This window comes from Camelus ferus, chromosome 10, assembly GCF_009834535.1.
Source record: "Camelus ferus isolate YT-003-E chromosome 10, BCGSAC_Cfer_1.0, whole genome shotgun sequence".
Taxonomy (NCBI): Eukaryota; Metazoa; Chordata; class Mammalia; order Artiodactyla; family Camelidae; genus Camelus; species Camelus ferus.
The window spans coordinates 31,938,502-31,957,990 of record NC_045705.1 but is presented as its reverse complement, the minus strand read 5'-3'; the positions used below and the strand labels follow the sequence as shown (position 1 = coordinate 31,957,990).

Here is a 19,489-nt window from a genome sequence, read left to right as displayed (position 1 = left end):
TTATAGTTTTTAGCCTCCTCATTACCATGTTTCCTCTGAACATACTCTGAGAAGTAGATATTAACATTTTCAGATTAAACCTCTGAAGTGTGCCAAGTAAAAATTATAAATAAACCTGTGATATTATTGTGGAGGAATACAGGATGTAATAATTCTACACTTTGAGAGAATATACGGTATTCTTCCCAAAGTGGACACATGAAGATGGAAAATTTGCCATTCGCCAAAAGCTGTGTGAGGGTTATTACCTTCATTAACCTTTTGTTGGATTTCTAACCACATACAATCTCTTCTAACTTCCTAGTATCCAGAACTCAAGTGAGGACGTATCTTGCCACATTACCCCACATCAAAATTATCTGTGAACTTTCCTACACTCGGCCATCTCTAGAATTTGTAATATACCATAATATGTGAAATATATTCCTCTATTTCTCCACAGCAGTGATGGCTTTTAACATATCCGGTGCTCATAAAAAGATTCAATGAGTTCAAAAGCTCATTTTTCTCAACATTTGTGTTCTTTCTATTTATTTCCTATATTAACAGTAAACTTCAAATAATAAACTTATTCTTTTCTATTTATTTCTCAGAGCTATATGGGAACAGTGCATTCAAAGATATGAAAAGACTAGAAAATTATGTTGGGTTATTTTGTAATGATGCCTCTCTGAGTGAAAGATGGAGATTCGTTGTCACTTACCTGTGAAATAGTGCCAATTCTGACCATCCTTTTTGATAGCAACCTCCTGACATAACACTGAAAGAAATGTTCTTGTCTGTATTCCAGGGGGACTATTTTAATAAATGATGATGTAAGTCATTAGCATCAAAGAGAGAATTATTCCCTATAGTTTCCCTTACTGTGCTAGTCAAAAACACCTCATACGTAATAAACTTAACATCAGTTTGTCTAATTAGTGTACAGGAATAGCAAGTTAATTTTCATCAAGCTCATTAACCACATACAAAGATCTGGAGTTATTAGGTGCTTCACACTGACCAACAGCACCAGGGAAAAAGGAATAAAACAAATGAATGGTAGAAAGAGGGGGTAAAGAACAGAAATAATAAAAACATCATCATTCATAAAAGAGGAAGTGGGTCACCCAGAAACAACTCCACTCTCAACCAGAGCCCCAAATTGCCCCTTCCTGTGTTCCTCAATAGAAACATAGCAGAACAGAAAAGTGGTATAATACACCCAAAGTTTTGAATGAAAAATATGCCAAGCAAAAACCTAATACACACAGGGAAAAAGTGTCTTTTTTAAATGAAGAGAATCTAATTTCCATTTATCTGATATTAACAATGTTGAGCATCTTCACATGTGCCTCTTGGCCATCTGTATATCTACTATATAATCCAGAAATTCTATTGCTGAGTATATATATCCAGAGAGAGCAAAAAGAAAACTAATTTGGAATAATACATGCACCCCAAAGTTTATAGCACCATTATTTATTAGCTGATTAAACTACTACTCAAACAGCCAGCAAGCACCAGTAGTAAGAAAATGTGTATTTCTCAGTTTAACGCTTGCTTCCAGTTTAGTAATAGAGGAAATAAAGGATCTAGCACTTCAGTATTGAGAGTAACAAAACCCAGTATTTTACTGGTTGTCCACCTTAACACTGCCCATTGTGGACCAAACTTTACTTAAGCTACCCTGTTTCAACCCATTTAGGAGATAGCTGGTCATGTCTCCAATTTCCAACACCTACAAACACAGTCTGGACACTCCTTAGAAATTAGCATCCTCCAATCTTCAATTCATCTCTAGTTATATAACTTGTTCTGTGACAAAGCTTTAATTTTGGTGAAGTACAATATTACTTTTTTTTAATACCACAGTTTTAGTACCATATGTAAATATGATTTTACTGACACAGGTAATGAAAATCATCACCTACATCTCACTCTAAATTCTGCATAATAATGTCCTAAAACCAATTTTAAATTTCATTTTTACACAGAGTAATGTTTAGATAAAATACATTGTTGTTGGTACATACAAATTCCTAAAACTATTTCTGTGTTTTGTTGCAAACTTAGAAAACTGAGACTTCATTGTAATAAATTTCAGAGTTGATGAGCGATTCTGCCAATGTAGAGAAAAAATAAACTATTTTTGGACTTAAAGTGAGATTTTATAACCATTTTAGGGTCAGAAACCAAAGCCACTACGGTCAGGCTTTTACAACATTTACCCACTTCAGTGAGGCACATGGGGCAGGACTGTAAGCACACTGGACCGGTCAGAATTTAGGAGAGTATAAGGTGCCAGAAGCCCACATGCAGTGGGCCTAAAGATTCCAAAGTGAATCCCTTCAAGACAAAATCAGACTTGAATTCCATTATAGCAAGGTTGTTTGGAAGAATTAAAGGGAGAGTCTGAGGAAAGCATATTTCCATGGAGAATAAGAAGCAGCTTGAAAAAGAACTAATGATAAAGAAGGAAAGAGCCTTTAAGAAAGTTTGAATACAAAGCAAAATTTTTGCAGTTGGAAGAAAAGAAATAACTTTAAGTAAAACATATGATGTCTTGCTCATTGTCAAGATTTAGACATGACTGTGATCTATACTCAAATTTGTACATGCTATTTCACAAATTTATCATAGAAGATATAATTTTAGGGTTCAGAAATACGCAAAATTATTGAAATAAAATGTCAAAGATAGTTAAAGAATTTTTGATGCATAAAATGGTAACAGTGTTTGGGAATCCAATCAGAAAGAACTTGTGCATGTGAAGAAAGGGAGATCTTTGGCAGATCTTGAGGATATTCAGTGACTGGAGCCAAGACATGGGCAGGGAAAACAGGGCCTTAAAGGTTCTTTCTTCCTTCTAAGAAAAATGTGAAGTCAGAGCCAGGTTTGTTCCCAAGGAAAGAGTTCCAGGCAAACCTACATTTACCTTCAGAGAGAAAATAACCAACATCTCCATCTCCATCTCCATTTCCCCATCAATAGGTGTCCTTTACACTGAAAACTATTAAAGATTACTTTAAGGAAATTAAAGAAGATCTATAAACAGAAACACACCCCACATTCATGGATTAAACAGTTAATATCATTAAGATAGTGATACTCCCCCAAGGTGACCTGTGGAGGTATTGCAATTCTTATCAATATACTAATAGTGGGTTTTTTGGGTTTTTTTTTTTTTGTCAAAAAGAGAAAAATCAATCCTAAAATTTATATGGCACTGCATGAAACCCCAAAGAGTCAAACAGTTCTGAGAAATTAAGAACAAGTTTGGAGGACTCCCTCTTCTCTCTCAACTTACTAAAAGCTACAGGAATTAAAAACAGTGTACTAGCATAAGGAGACACACAGAGATCAAAGGGATAGAATTGAAAATCCAGAAATAAACCCAAACATTTATTGTAAATTGTGTTTCATAAGGAGCCCACTACCGTCTAAAAAGAACTGAATACTCTCTGCAACAAGTGGTGCTGAGAAACTGGTATCAAAACCCAAACAATAAATTTGGATCACTGCCTCACACCATACATGAAAATTAACTCAAAATAGGTCAAGAACCAAATGTACAATTAAAATATAAAATTCTTAGTAGAAAACAGGGAGAAATCTTCATGGCCTTGGATTCTTAAATATGGCAACAAAAACACCAGCAGCAAAAGGGAAATAGAAGAATTGGAATCCCATCAAAATTACTCTTGTGCTTTGATGGACACTATCAAGAAAGTGAAAGCTGGAGAACACTGCTGATGGAAATCTGTAATAGTGATATGTTGTGGGTATACAGTTAGTATTCCACAAACATTTAATATAGAATTGCCACATGACCCAGCAATCCCTCTCCTGGATAAACACCTAAAATAATTGCAAACAGCTGTTCAAACCAGTGTGTACAAATGTTAACAGCAAAACAACTCAAATTTTAATAACTGATGAATGAATAATGAAATAGTGATATATCCATACAATAGACTATTATTCAACCATAAATAGATGCATACAAATGGATACATTTCAATTCATATTTAGGAATGCAAATATATTTCAGCAAATGAAGAAAATAAAGGAATTTACTCTACCTGATAAAGGGCATCTGTATAAAACCCACAGCTACTATCATACTTAATGGTGAATTCCCTCTATGACTGGAAATAAGACAAGTCTGCACCCTCCAATTTCTGTTTTGCCTTCTACCATAGAGTCTAGCCATCGAAAAAAGATAAGAAAAAGAAAAGACATACAGATGAGAAAACAAGAGGTAAGATTATAAACATGTATTTATGGACAGATGGCATCATTATATAGGTAGAAAATGTTAAGCAATCTACAAAAAAATCTAATAGACCTAATCAGTTATTTAACAAGGTCACAAGATACAATGTCATGACAAATATTAAATGTATTTCTAAAAAACAGCTAACACAAATTAGAAACAAAATGATATGTAAAATACTATTAAAAACATGAAATTTGAAGAATACATTTTAAAAATACATTCAAGATTTATAGTGGAAAACCAGAAAATATTTCTGAGAGAGTAAAGGGATCGATAACCAAGTTGATAAGTTAACAGACTCAATATGTACACCATATCAATTTTCACAATTTCAGTGCAGCTACAAAAAGCAGTGTACAGGATATTTGAAGGAACTGACATTCCTATTTTAAAATTTACATAGAAAATATAATCTTACAGGAACATGAAATAGAAAATTACTCTCAAAAAAAGAACACAGTTGGAGAACTTATCCTACCTAAAAAAAAAGACATATAAAGTTTTCATAAATCATGCTATGGACTATTGAAATAATAATAAAATGTTCATAAATAAATATAAATATATGAAGTTTTTACAAAGTTATCAAGTTAATTCAATGCAGAAAGAATAGATTTCTTGACAAATGATGACAAATAGGATATCCATATGCAAAAATATAAACAAACTCAACCACTACATCACATTACACACAAAAATTAATGCAAAATGTGTCAGAGTCTAGATGTTAAATGTAAACCTACTAAAGTTCTAAGAACATTTTTGATCTTGATGTAGATGATGTAAATCAATATTTATTATATATGACATTGTGCATGAAACATTATATAAAAAACCTAAAAATGTGCAACCTGTCAAGCTCTCTTGCAGATCAGATATTATTTTTAAAAAACAAAAAGGAAATCCACAAAGAGAAAACTATAATATAAATACACATATTTATATTATATATGTAAATTTATGCATAAAACTTTATATAAATATATCTTACAATTACTTAAATGTGTAAAATATATATGACAAAATACCTATATCTAGAATATACAAAAACAAAATACATCTAAGTAAAGAGAAACCCAGAACTCTTATTTTTAAACTGTGAAGAAATTGAAAGGAAATTTCCCCATGAACTTATACCTACAACAGTATTTTTTTCAATGCTCAATATCATTAGTCATCAGGGACAGCAAACTAAGCCTCAGTAATTTATCACTGCATACCTACCAGAATGACTAAAAGATAAATCATAAAAACTGACGAGAACGTGGAACAATACTCATATTTGAATTTACAACTACATTTTTGTGCTTTAGATATCTCTCCACATGTTTAATGTTGCCTAGAGTTCCACGCTGACCATCACATGGGTCCCAAAGATAAATTATCTGGATCCTTTTAGAAGGTCTGTTTACTTTCACTGTCCTCTGGTTTTTCTTTTTTTTTCTTTCTTTTAATTATTTTGTTGGGGGAGGTAATTAGGTTTTTTTTTCATTTATCTTTGATGGAGGTACTGGGGATTGAACCCAGGACCTTATGCATGTTAGGCATGCACTGTACCACTGAGCCACACCCTCCTCCCTCATAGCCCTCTGATTAATGTGAAAAACAGGTTTTGAATTCAAGTACTTTTAAATGATTGCATTAATTTGATGCCCTCACTGTTCTAACTCTCAAGCAATGAATAAGAGGTTTCCTGAAAAGATTTAATACTTTTAAGATGACAGAAGTTCTCTCTCTGACACGAGCCACAGGTTAACTTTATCAGAGGTCTCTCACTGGAATTATGCCGTCTTTGATCTTCGCATGACATTCAGCTTTCCTAGGAACCAATATTCAGATAGAGAGAGGAGGCTCACGTGTCTTGATTGCAAGTGCAGGGAACACAATTCCCTACTCAAGAATGCGTGTTTTTCAGACATGTCTCTCCAGAATACCTGCTTCTAAGACAAAGCCTTCCCATCAAAGGAGATAATTATTCCCAAGAGAGCAGCTACAAGACAAGGTCCCTGAACCTTTGTAGAAACCTCTTTAAATATCGATGCATGGCAGGTGAAAGTGTCTTTCTTGTTTATGTCTACAGAGCAAAACTCATCAAAGGTGGAATGAAACATTTGAATGTGTCTCCACCACACACTCTGCCTCCTGCCTGGGACCAGAGCTGTCTATAGAAGACCATGTGTTCATAGTGTTTCAAACTATTGCATTCTAAATTCAAGTCCAGAATTTTCTGTGAAAACTTTTTGAGGCTTTAGGCTAATAGAAAAGATTCAGATTTATAAAAAGAATTACTTATCTACTGTGGATGTGATATGAATTGTCTGGATAGTATCTGAGTGTGTCATATATTTCATACTGAAAATTACTTATCCCAAAAGGAGTTCAATTTGAAGATGGGATTATTTCTGGACACCCTCAAATATTGTTAATATTATCTAAGACCAGAAGGTAAGTTTTCAATAGTGCTGATGCTTATTAAAGATTGTTATTTTCTACAGATAATAACCATTTTGTTTCAACACTTTTCAAATACTGGAGCAGAGCATTTCATTTTCACCCCATTCTGCAAAAGATGGTTCGTAAATATCATTAAGCTAATTTGACAGATGAAACATTTCAGGTTCATAGAGACTCTGAAATTTGTAGGATCCAACTCTCTAACACAGATTTTCGATATTCAAGCAGTTAAATGATTTCAAGTTTCACCTAATAAAAAGTGACTTCTTTTTTCAGGTAATGTCATGAATCATCACTTGAGATACACGGAGAATAGAAACAACGTGACAGAGTTTGTTCTGCTGGGGCTCACACAGAATCCAAAGATGCAGACAATCATATTTGTTGTGTTTTTGGTCATCTACATTGTCTCTATGGTAGGAAATGTGCTCACCATGGTCACCATCTCTGCTAGCCCATTACTGGAGTCCCCCATGTACTTTTTCCTGGCTCATCTCTCTTTTATTGATGCCTGCTACTCCTGTATCAGTACCCCTAAGCTGATCATAGATTCACTCCATGAAAAGAAAACCAGCCCTTTCAATGAATGCATGATGCAAATCTTTGGGGAACATCTCTTTGCAGGTATAGATGTCATCCTGCTCACTGTAATGGCCTATGACCGCTACGTGGCCATCTGCAAGCCCCTGCACTACACAGCCATCATGAACTGGCGACTGTGTTGGCTGCTAACTGGGGTGGCATGGGCGGGAGGCTTTCTTCACTCAACCATACAGATCCTCTTCATCGCCCATTTACCGTTCTGTGGCCCTAATGTCATAGATCACTTTATGTGTGATCTGAACCCCTTACTTGATCTTGCCTGCACTGATACCCACAGCCTAGGGCTCTTTGTGCCTTTCAACACAGGTTTCATCTGTCTATTAATCTTCCTCCTCTTGATTGGCTCCTATGTGGTCATTCTGCACTCCCTGAGGACACACAGCTTAGAGGCGAGGCGCAAGGCCCTCTCCACCTGTGTCTCTCACATCACAGCTGTCGTCCTATTCCTTGTGCCCTGCTTATTTGTGTACCTGAGACCTGCAACTACTCTACCTAGTGATAAAGCAGTTACTGTGTTCTACACTGTAATAACTCCCATGTTAAATCCCTTCATCTATACATTGAGAAATGACCAGTTGAAAAATGCCATTAGGAATTTGTGTAGCAGGAAAGTTATTTCAGGTGATCAATAAAAGGTTCATGGAGTTGGCATTGATTCTAAAGACACAAAGATCAAAAGGATATTGCTGGTGTTCTCAGCCAAGAATATCTATGAGATAAGTGACAATAAATTAACCACTATAAAGCATAGATTCTGCAAGTAGGGAGAAGATATGGGTGCAAGAACAGGGAGGAAAATCTTAGCCTGACATTACTTTTGCATATTTGGAAAATTCTACCAAATCAAGTCTTAGTTTTTCTAGCTTCATCAATGTATACGAATTATTACACTTAGTCTAATAACACAAACTAAAAATATACTGATAATGAGCAATTATTTTTATAGTAATACAAATGGGTAGGTGCTGTTATTATTCCCATTTTACAGGTAAATAAACGAACAGAAAGGAGAAAGTTTCAAAACAGAAATATGGAAGAACTGGTCACTGGTATCTAAGTGATACCTCAATAATATATTTAACTGCTGTTTTTTACTGTTGGTCATGATGATAGGAAGGTAGGGTAATTATACTCATTACCACTTATTGCGACAGGGACTGTATGTACGTGTGTGAGTGTGTGTGTATATATATATATATTTCTTATATATTATACATGTGTATTTACTATGTTACATATAATTAGATATATTATTTATATACATAGTTATATATATTAGCATACACTGTTATATATACTATTATTTTATTAGTTCATTACATATTACTCAATTCTAATAATTGTCATTAATACCTCTGCCCATTTTGACATGTCATGGTTGATGGCAATACACTGGCTGTGACACTGTGCTGTGTAACTACTTTTGGAGTGTGAAAGCAACGGGCCATTTCATCGCCAAAGGGCATGTGAAGGATATTACACCACGTTTTCCAATTTCCTTGTTGCATTCAGAATCATTTTGCATTGTTCATGTCACCATCTTATGCTGATAATCCATCAGAAAAAAAGTGATGATTCAAATAAAACATTTTAATGTCAGATATGAACTTAAATTCATTAAATTAATTAAAAGGCATACTCCATGAAGTACTTCGTTACTTGCTAATAATAGTTCCTACAAGTAGCACCATGTCTGCTTTATGATAAATACTGAATAAATGCATGTAAGTATAATGGAAGATGAATAATTTCAGTAAAATATAGAGCAGGAATGTAGTACTGGAGACCAGCATTTTTACCACCTTTATCTGTTTCACACTAAAAAGTACTCTAGGCATATCTCTTTCAGAAACTACAATTTCTTTTTACTCTGCTTAAACTAGGAATAAGAAAAAAATATTAAAAGTGCATATATTCTCATATGAAGACATAGTATACCTTGATATTATCGTGGCAGATAGGGATGTCGGAGACATTGACCGGCCTCCGTATGGTGAACTGTAGTGCAGGCACTCAGAATTTGGGTGCAAAGTTGGCCATATTTTTCAGATAATTACTCTCTTTTTATGAAATTGCCCTTGGCCTGTTACAGGGCCACAGTAGTATCTGAATGCCTCACCATGCTGCACCAATTTACTGTGAAACCTGAATTGCCCATCATGAACTTGTTGCTTTCTAACACAGAGAAGTTATAAAGCTGCGCGCACACAACAGCACTCCAGCATCAGATGGAAGACTACATCCATCATCTGGTCCAATAGCACCTTAAGGCAGTTATATGGATAAATGGCAAAAACGCTCATTGTTCCCACTCCCGCTGCACCTCCTTCTCTCTCCAAGTCTGCACCTGCACATTCGTAGGGAGGTGACTGTGATCGGTTGATGGAGGAAGAGACGACTTGGGGCTGGTTTACAGATATTTCTGCTAAGTGAATAAGCTGCAGGAACACAGTCCCATCCTGAAAAATCCCTGAAGGTCAGTAGTGAAGGGAAGTCCTCCCAATGGGTAAAACTTCAAGGACTGAACCTTTACTTGGAAGGAGAAATGTCTAGATGCACAGTATATACTAATTGGTAATTTTGACCAGTGATTTGGCTGGATGGTCTGGAACTTGGAAGGAACATGGTTGGAAGGATGGTGACAAGAAAATTTGAGGAAGAGTTCCATTTGCATACTTCTCTGAATGGGCCAACGACATGAAAATATTTGTGTCCCATGTCACAAAGGGAAAAATGGGGGTGGTACTATTCACTACTACCTTTAGCAATCTATTAGGAAAGCGAGTGTTTCCTGTCCCAACAACTTATGCTTTGCTTGCTTAGAGGTCTTATGTCTAAAGGGAGAACTAACTCCACCAGGCACTGGAATTCCACCTGACACAGGAAGATTCTGTTGAGCTGACAGTTAAGACATTTGCCTGACCACTCTGAGCTGCTCACGCCCCTCAATCAACAGGCAAATACTTAAGTTACGGTGATGGCTGAGGGTTGCTCCTGACTACAAAGGGGGAACTGGACAACTACTTCTCAATGAGACAAGGACATGTAAGTCTGGAAAACAGTGGCTCCCATTGGGCCTTTCTTAGTACCACCACGTCTGATGACTAAGATCAATACAAAACTACAGCAATCCAATCCAGTCAGAAGTACGAGCGGCCCAGACTTCTCAGCAATGCAGGTCTGTGCCACCCCACCAGGTAAAGGTCTCTGGACGGCTTCTGCTCCCTGAAGGCACAGAGAACACAAAGTGAGTGACACAAGAAACTCACTATAAAGACCAGCTAAAACCATGCAGCCACTCACAGAATTGAAAAGGGTAATAATTGCTGTATGTCCTTTCTATTTATGAACTTGTTGTTGTGTTTGTATATATTATATATACAGTATCTTTGTTTTCTTCCTTCTATTATTACTTTATTGTGTAACATAAGATACGTTGACTTTCTACCATAGCATTTCAGTTACAGAACACCAAGACTTCACCTCCCAAAGATTCTCCTCCCCTTTTGGGAAGAACTTAGTACAATTCTATTTGTACACAGGGGAGTTGTGTCATTTTAGGTAGAATTATGACCTGAACACAGTCCTTATTTGGAGACTAAGTATAGTTTAAGGAGAAGCATCTTGTTCTGGGCTGTGTCTACCAGGCTTTTCTGGATGGCATTCACATTTAAATTGGTAGAGTGAGTAAAAAGCCAGATGCCTTCTTCACTGTGAGAGGTCCTCATTTTACCCATCCATTTAATCAAACCTTAAAAAAAAAACCTTAAAAAAAGAACCTTAAAAAGGCTGAAATTCCCAGAATATGAGGGGTTTTTTCAGCCTCTAAGCCTTCATATTGAAACACCAGCCTTTCCTGTCTGAAGGCCTGCATGCTGGCACATTAGCTCTTCCTGACTCTGCAGTAGCTCTCTGCCTGTGGTCCTGACGAGGACTGAGCCTCACTAGTTTACAGCAATTTCAGTTCTTGAGGTTCAAAGTGGAAATTGTCTCTGCAGATGTTGCATTTGCCAAATTTCATAATCACAAGATCCAAATTTTTATAGTAAACGTCTTCATATATATGCTATTGATACTGAAAGATAACACACTCTCACGGACTGAAAAACTTAATTGTGTTAAGAAATCAATAATACCTAAGAAAATACAGATCCAGTCCAGTCCCTGTCAAACCCCCAATAACACTTTTCGCACATATGGAAAACATATTTAAAACATCCATATGGGATCACAACAGACCCCACAGCCAATATAATCTTGGAAAGTTAAACAAAGTTAGCAGTATTATACATTCTAGATTTAAAATGTACTGTAGAGCTACACTAATCAAAACTGTTGGCACAGGCCTCTAGAGCAATGAAATAGATTAGAAAGTCCAGAAGAAAAATCACCCGAATGGTAAAAAGACTTTGTGCAAGGTTGCCAAGACCATCCAATAAGGAGAGGACAGTTTTTTTTTTTAATAAATGGAATTGGCAAACCTGGACGTCCACATGTAAAAGAATGAAAGTGGACCTTCAACTTATACCATGTACACAGTACACTCAAATGTATCAAAGACCTTAACAGAAGAGCTAAAACATTACATGCTTAGAAAAATTAAAGAAGAAAATACTCAAGACATTAAATTGGGCAATAAGTTTTTTGAATAACATAAAAAAAGGCAAAAGAAGAAAAAGCAGGTAAATTGGACCATATCAAAATTTAAAACTTTTATACATTAAATGACACTATCAACAGAGAGAAAAGGTAATCCACAGAATGAGAGATAAGAAATACATAATTGGTAAGCTATTAATATCTACAATATACTAAGAATTTCTACAACTCAATAGCAAATAATAACCCAATTAATAAATGGAAAAATAACTAGAATAGACATTTTTCCAAAGAAGATATACAAATGGCCAATAAGTATATGAAAAGATGTAAAGATGCCCAACATTACTAATTACACTTGTGCACTGTTTGTGGGCATGTGAAATGGTGCAGCTGCTCTGAAAGACAATATGACACTCCTCAAAAAGTTAAAAATATAATTACCATATGATCTAGCTTTTCCTCTTTGGGGCATGTACTTAAGAGAATTGAAAGCAGAAACAAAAAAACATATTTGGACTATGTTCATAGCATTATTATTCAGAAGAGCCAAAATATTTAAGCAATCTACTTACTCATCAGCACATGAATAGATAAACAAGATGCGGTATACATTCAATATAATATTATTCAACATTATAAAGGAACGTGTTTCTGACTGATGCTGCAACAGATAAATTGTGAGGACATGTTAGGTAAGATAAGCCATATATGTTTCATCAAATTTATATTTTATAACAAGTTGATATTTATAGGTTAGTTGTAAAGGTAATTCAAGGTTTCCATATACTCTACATTCAGATTCCCCCATTTTCATCCTATATGAGTAGGGTACTTTTATTACAACTAACTAACCACCACTATTACATTAATTTTAACGAAGATCCATACATTAACCAGACTCACTTGTTTTTACTGATGCCATATTTCTCCTCAAAAATCTGATTCAGGAAACCACTTTACATTCAGTTGTCAAGTTTCCTTCAGCTCCTCCAGACAGTGACAGTTTCTCTGCTATTTCTTGTTTTGAATGACCTTGATAGTATTGAGAAAGACTATTAAGAAATTTGATATAAGAGCCTTCCATTGGGTTTGTCTGATATTTTACTCAGGGTTAGACCAAGGTTATGGGTTATTTCATGAAAGATCACAGAGATAAAGTGCCATTTTCATCACATCCTATCACTGGATAGATTCGTTCAATGTGACTTACCAATCTTTAAGTTAACTTTGAACACCTGACTCGGGTAGTGTCATATTGCTTCCCCGTAAATTTACTCTTTCCCCTCATCCCACAGTGTTCTCTTTGGAAGGAAGTACCTTAAGTGTGTGCACAGCTCACACTTTGGTGTCGGAGAGTTTGAGGACAGAGTATGTATATAAATCATTTGGAATTATGTCTATTCTCCCCTATGCATCTAGTAATTTATTCAATTATTTATATCATTATAACTCATGGATACTTATTTTGTAATTTGAGTTATATTTCAATTCTATGTTATTTCCTATGTTGCTGAATTATTGTCCAGTGTTGGGCACTGGGGGCTCTTTCGGTTGGGTCATCTGTCCCTTTGGCATATCCTCGTCAATGTGTGAATGTGTGTGTGTGTGTGTGAGTGCATGTGTGTGAGTGTTTTAGCACTTCCTTACTTTCTAGCACTACAAGATGCTGTACTTCATTTTTACCTTCTCTGCCCCAGACTTAGAATTAGCCATTCTTTCAAGAAGCTCTGATCCATTGTTTGGAGAATGATAGTAATCAAGACTTGGATACTAGAAGACCATCTTTGTCTTCATTATAGCCAAAGATGTCATTTATGATCCATATAAACATTTTTAACTGCAACTAGGTCATGTAAAATTAAGTTCTTTATCATATGTGGCTCATGTCTCTTAATTGGAAGCCAAGGGACACATTAGGGAATGATCTTCTCCAGAATTCGGTATTTTGTATCATTCATGTGTAAATAGTCCTCCAGGGAAGGCAAAAGAGTTGAACTTCCCCAGTCAAAAGCTTGTGTGAGTGGATTTCAGAAAGTGTGGGATGAATCTGGGATCCACTTAGTCTGTCTTCAGGCATGAAGGTGGGAGCCTACACACCCTTGTGAGATAAAGAAATCCTGGTTCCAGATAAACAGAATGTTAGGATATTTCTGTTGCTGTTCTCATTTGAGTAACGAGTGTTCAAATTGCCTTGGGAAGAAAAGAGGGCAAGTGAACATTTGAATCTCTACATGAACGTCTACAAAGCTGGTAAGACTTGTATTGGAGATTAACTCAGTCTTACGTAACACTCGGAGAAAGTGATTGTGACCAGTGTCGCTGTGGGTGTCCAACACATGCAGCTCACCTGTGGAAGGACTGAAAGTTTAGGACATTTCAGGTGCCTTCTACATTCCAGAGTGACATGATGGATATACAGGACATGCACAGTAGCTTCTGATGACAATGAGCCTTGCTAGAAGAGAGGTGTCAGAATCCAGGATGTGAGAGGTAAGCAAATAGAAATAATATCTGCTGAAGAGTTTCAGGATGTGCTCCAGGGACATGATGATTTGGTTTGGATATAGTTTCCCTTTTTCTGAGTGTAGCATAGTGCAAAACATTATTAGATTTAGTCTACAGGATATGTTCTTAATCCTTTCATTCCTTCAACAAATATTTGTTAAGTACCTACTATTGTCTAGATGCTCCAATTCACTGGTTTATGGACAAAAAATCGGATCCTTTTGCTGCTTCATTTTAATATATCATTTGTATATATGTAATTCTAAAATGTGCTTATCTCTATATCTACATAGGTATATAGATACAAATATGTTATGTGAATTATACATATTGCCTATATACCTATCTCTATAAATATATATAGAGATAAGGAGACATCTATATAATATTCTTAACAGATATATACTGTAAACAATTTTCTAGTGTTTGCTGAAGAGCTTTGACCAGGGTATATTTGGAAAAATATCCTGAAAGCCACAAAATCTTTTATTAAAGCTAATGTGCAGCTGTACAATGTGATGAAACAGCCCAAGTTTCATAACTTACCCTATAGTTGACAAAACATCTTACCTGTGCACCTGACTCTTACCAGTCACCAAAAAATATCACTGTCCTTCCTGCATATGTCAGAACACAGCTGCTACGGCTCAGGGATAAGACAGGATAAATAACAGTCCAGCACCAAGGACAGAGTTTCAAAAAGCTTTCATATTTTAACACAACACATGATAGTGATCTTTCAAATTTTATCAAAGAACGTATCTTAAAAATTTGGTATGGCTTGTATCTCTGATACCAAGAGTGCAGCTTTTTCACACAGAGTGCAATACATGTTTTTGTTGGCATTTGTACAAATACAATTTATTTATATATGAATGCATATGTGTGTGATGACATGTATTATCCAGATTTTAAGTAACACTTAACCATCCTGGCATACAATGCTGTCTTCTTTCTTCAGCTTAAAATATACTTTAGAGACCACTGCATATCTTCCTTGTTTTAATCAGTAGCTTAACCAATCTGTGGTATCAATATAGTTACCATCCTTTATTTATTCAGCTGTCTTCACACGTATTTTAAATCTGTTCTCATCTTTTGCTACCAGAGAAAGGGTTTGATGATAGTCTTTCTTCTGCAGGAAATGAAATCACTAGACCCATGTATATGTGCAGTTGTAATATTACACATGTTGAAAATTACCCCTTAAGAGCTTTCACCCACTTAGATACCCACAAAAATGAATGAGATTGACTATTATCCACAAGTCATCAGAACTTTAGTTCAACAGACTTGCATCATAAATATTACTGTATTAAAATAAGATGAAAAGGTTCTCTAATTGAACATTTGCATAGATTTAACTGTGAATGAAATTCAACATCTTTTCATATGCTTAATTATATTTAATAAGGAGTAGAGTTGCTTTAAAATTCCTTATTCAGCCCATTATTTATTTTACTGTATTTTTCTAAGATTAACAAGTAGAATCCATCTAAACTTAAAAATTATGCTTTTGTCTGGCGTGTGAGTTGGAAATATACTTTACCAGGTGGCACTTATAAATTGTTATTAACTATGCTACTATATGAAGAATACATAAAACAGTTTGTCCAATATTTGGCATTTAGCTAGATATGAATAAATATTGTCATTTTATTTTTTTCTTTTCTCCTTGGCAGATTTTTACTAACCAGTGCTTTCCCCTAATCAAGTGAAAAAATGCAGCAAAACAGCACTGCAACTGAGTTCATACTGTTAGGATTGACACAGGATCCTGAGAGGCAGAAAATGGTGTTTGTAATCGTCTTTATTTTCTATGTGGGAACCTTGGTGGGGAATTTGCTTATTATTGTGACCATTAAGTCCAGCTGGACACTTGGGAGCCCCATGTACTTCTTCCTATTTTATTTGTCCTTGGCTGATAGCTGCTTTTCAACTTCCACAGCCCCCAGACTAATTGTGGATGCCCTGTCTACCAAAAAAATCATATCTTACAGTGAGTGCATGACCCAAGTCTTTGCACTGCATTTCTTTGGCTGCATGGAGGTCTTTGTTCTCATCCTCATGGCCGTTGACCGTTATGTGGCCATCTGCAAACCCTTGCATTACCCAACTATTATGAGCCGCCAGGTCTGCATTATCCTGATCACTCTTGCATGGATAGGGTCTTTTATGCATTCCATGGCTCAGATTATCCCGGCCTTGAGACTGCCCTTCTGTGGACCCAATCTGATTGATCGCTATTGCTGTGACTTGCAGCCTTTGTTGAAACTTGCCTGCATGGACACCTACGCGATCAATCTGCTGTGGGTGACTAACAGTGGGGCCATTTGCTCCAGCAGTTTTGTAATTCTGATGACCTCATACATTCTTATTCTGCATTCCCTGCAAAACCACAGTGCAGAAGCGAGGAAGAAAGCTCTCTCCACTTGCACTTCCCACGTCATCGTAGTTGTCTTAACTTTTGGTCCATGCGTATTTATATACACACGCCCCCCAACCACTTTCCCCATGGACAAGATGGTGGCAGTATTTTATACTATCGGAACACCCTTTCTCAATCCAATCATCTACACACTGAGGAATGCAGAAGTGAAAAATGCCATGAGAAAGTTATGGCATGTCAAAATTACATCAGAAAACAAAAGATGAATGAGGGCTTTGTTTGATTAGTTATTGAGTCATAGTTTGGTTGAATCTGTAAAGATAACAAACATAATAGTGTATCTCATCACTCCTCCATACAATCTATTACACTGCACCAGATTTTCTTCTTTTTGTACCTCTGCCCTCAGATTAGTAGCTTCCCTCACATTTTCACCCTGATTCTTGCATTACCTGAGAGTTCTGGCATGACTGTAAAATACAACTCATAACACGGTCTACACTATGTTTGATAAGAAAAAATACATTTATATAATCACAACCTTGAAAACACATGATCATCCACAAAGAAAATGAAGCTAGTACTCTATAATTTGCAATCCCCACTATCATACATTTCAAGTTAGGTATCTTGTTTTCTCTTGAATGTTTCCAGAGCAAGAAAATTAACTTTATGTATCAATCAATTTCATTGACATCATTTTATTTTTGAAATATTTAATATTATTGAATCAAACGCTATTTTATATATGACATTTTAAAATAATTTTCTTATTGTTTCCTTTGGTTACTAAGATAACTGAGACATTTTATATATACATATAAACATAGTGTTACAAACACCTTGAGATCTTTATAAATTGTGTGACTGATGTGACACAAATTATAGAACGTTAGCCACACTTTATTTGTGATCATACATCTGAAAATAAGCTGTAATAATAGAAGTTTATAACTCAATGAGGCTAAAAAGTAAAATAATTTATGTCATCAAGACTAAAAAACTTTAAAATATAGGAATGATACAATGTATTTTCTGAGACTGAAGTACAGAAAGGTAGAACATGGTATGAAGAAAAAAATGTATTACATTATTTTATTTAAAGTTGGATTACAGCAGTTAAATGTAAGAAAGTACACCAGGCATTCTGGAAATACTCACTGTGCTTGTCCCTAGTTAGTGGACTTAGAAAAGACCCATTTCTGCAGCAAGAAGCTGCTTTCTTTCTCTATTTGTGCTTTCCTCATAAAGACGTAGTATAGATTTGTAAGTTAGAATTGCCATTAGAATTGGTGCCCAGAGTGGGCAGATCAGATTAACACCTGCACCTTGGATTTGCATGTCAGGGGTTATATCATGAAATTTTAATGCTGAACTATTTCAGTATATTAAGGTTTACCACATTCTTTGTAACAATTACCAGATCCCATTTCATTTTCAGTACTGTATCTCATTATTTAATTGGAAAATTTTACCAATATCAACATTATCCTCCTGAAAAAAATTATTTTAAAATAAACCTATTAAAATAACAGTGTTCTCCTTTCATTTTGCTTTCTCTATTATTTCAAAAATCAGTGTCTGCATTGGTGTCCCAAAGTTGTCACGTCATTCATGAAGAGTGTCAAATAACACAGAATGGAACTGTCACGTTCCACCATAAACTTACCTAACGGACTCCACAAAAACACCAGCACACATAAACATAAACACACACACACACACACACACACACACACATATGCACACACAATATATGTGTTCATGGTGATTTCTATTTCAGATGAATAATTAAAGGTAAGAGGTAGAGGAGAAAAGAAATATCCTAAAATGTAAATGGAAGAAAAATCAAGGCTGTAAGTAGAAGCAGTTACATAGGAGAAAAATTGGAAGGGTTCATGTGGTTAAAAAGTATTTTCAGTCAAATTAAAACTGGGAAAACAGAGTAAAATTTTTTAATTTCTGGAATAAAATATTCATTCAATGTAAAATACTGAAGTGACCATTTACCCTCAAAAGTGATTCATCTAAAGGAGAAACTATGAATCTTGTTATCCTTTCATTTTCAGGAACAAATAGTGTCTGTGTCCAAGGCTTTTTTGTTGTTATCTTTATGTCTCAAAATTAGTACAAAGTTACATATTTCTATTAAAATATACAGATGTGAAATATAAAGGTCAAAAATTAACAAATTCTTTGAGGCTGTTTTGCCAAGAAGTACCAGAAGCAAAGTTTTAATCTAGTTCTGTATGTTTCCCAAGACAGTAAAAAACCTCTATTCTACATTATTAGTATTTCAAACATCTTTGCAAATGGCCAAACACACAGATGATATTAAGAAGCTGATGCAGTGAACATAAACTGCACTTATTTTAGTTTCAAGGTAGGTGGTAGGACATCATAAACAGGAGTGTGAACTCTGGAGTCAGGCTGCATGAATCCAAATATTGGCTTTATCACTTTTTTTAACAGCTTTATTGAGGTATTTTTGACATACAAAAATTGGATATATTTAATGTGTACAGCTTGATGTTTTGATATATGTGCAATGTGAAAAGATCACCACAATTAAACTAATGGGCATATCCATCAATCCATCCTCTCTACATAGTTACCATTGTGTTTTTGTGTGTGTGCACACACGTGTGTGTGATGTCAAGATTTAATTTAAGATC

The 19,489-nt window shown here is 35.4% G+C and overlaps 3 protein-coding genes across 3 annotated transcripts in view; 2 read left to right on the top strand and 1 right to left on the bottom strand.

The window, feature by feature from the left end:
- LOC102506531 (olfactory receptor 5D18) overlaps window positions 1-19,489 on the bottom strand; it is a 159,941-nt gene that overhangs the window by 110,790 nt on the left and 29,662 nt on the right. The window lies entirely within an intron of this gene.
- Window positions 7,000-7,950, top strand: LOC106728936 (olfactory receptor 4C13). Its single transcript, XM_014554448.1, has one exon. The coding sequence runs from the start codon at window positions 7,000-7,002 to the stop codon at window positions 7,948-7,950; it is 951 nt and encodes a 316-aa protein (XP_014409934.1).
- Window positions 16,148-17,159, top strand: LOC102519616 (olfactory receptor 4C11). The gene has a single exon (XM_006178993.2). The coding sequence runs from the start codon at window positions 16,148-16,150 to the stop codon at window positions 17,078-17,080; it is 933 nt and encodes a 310-aa protein (XP_006179055.2). The 3' UTR covers window positions 17,081-17,159.

Coding starts and splice junctions, on each gene's coding strand:
- LOC106728936 (XM_014554448.1), top strand. CDS start 7,000: ATGAATCATCACTTGAGATACACGGAGAATAGAAACAACGTGACAGAG.
- LOC102519616 (XM_006178993.2), top strand. CDS start 16,148: ATGCAGCAAAACAGCACTGCAACTGAGTTCATACTGTTAGGATTGACA.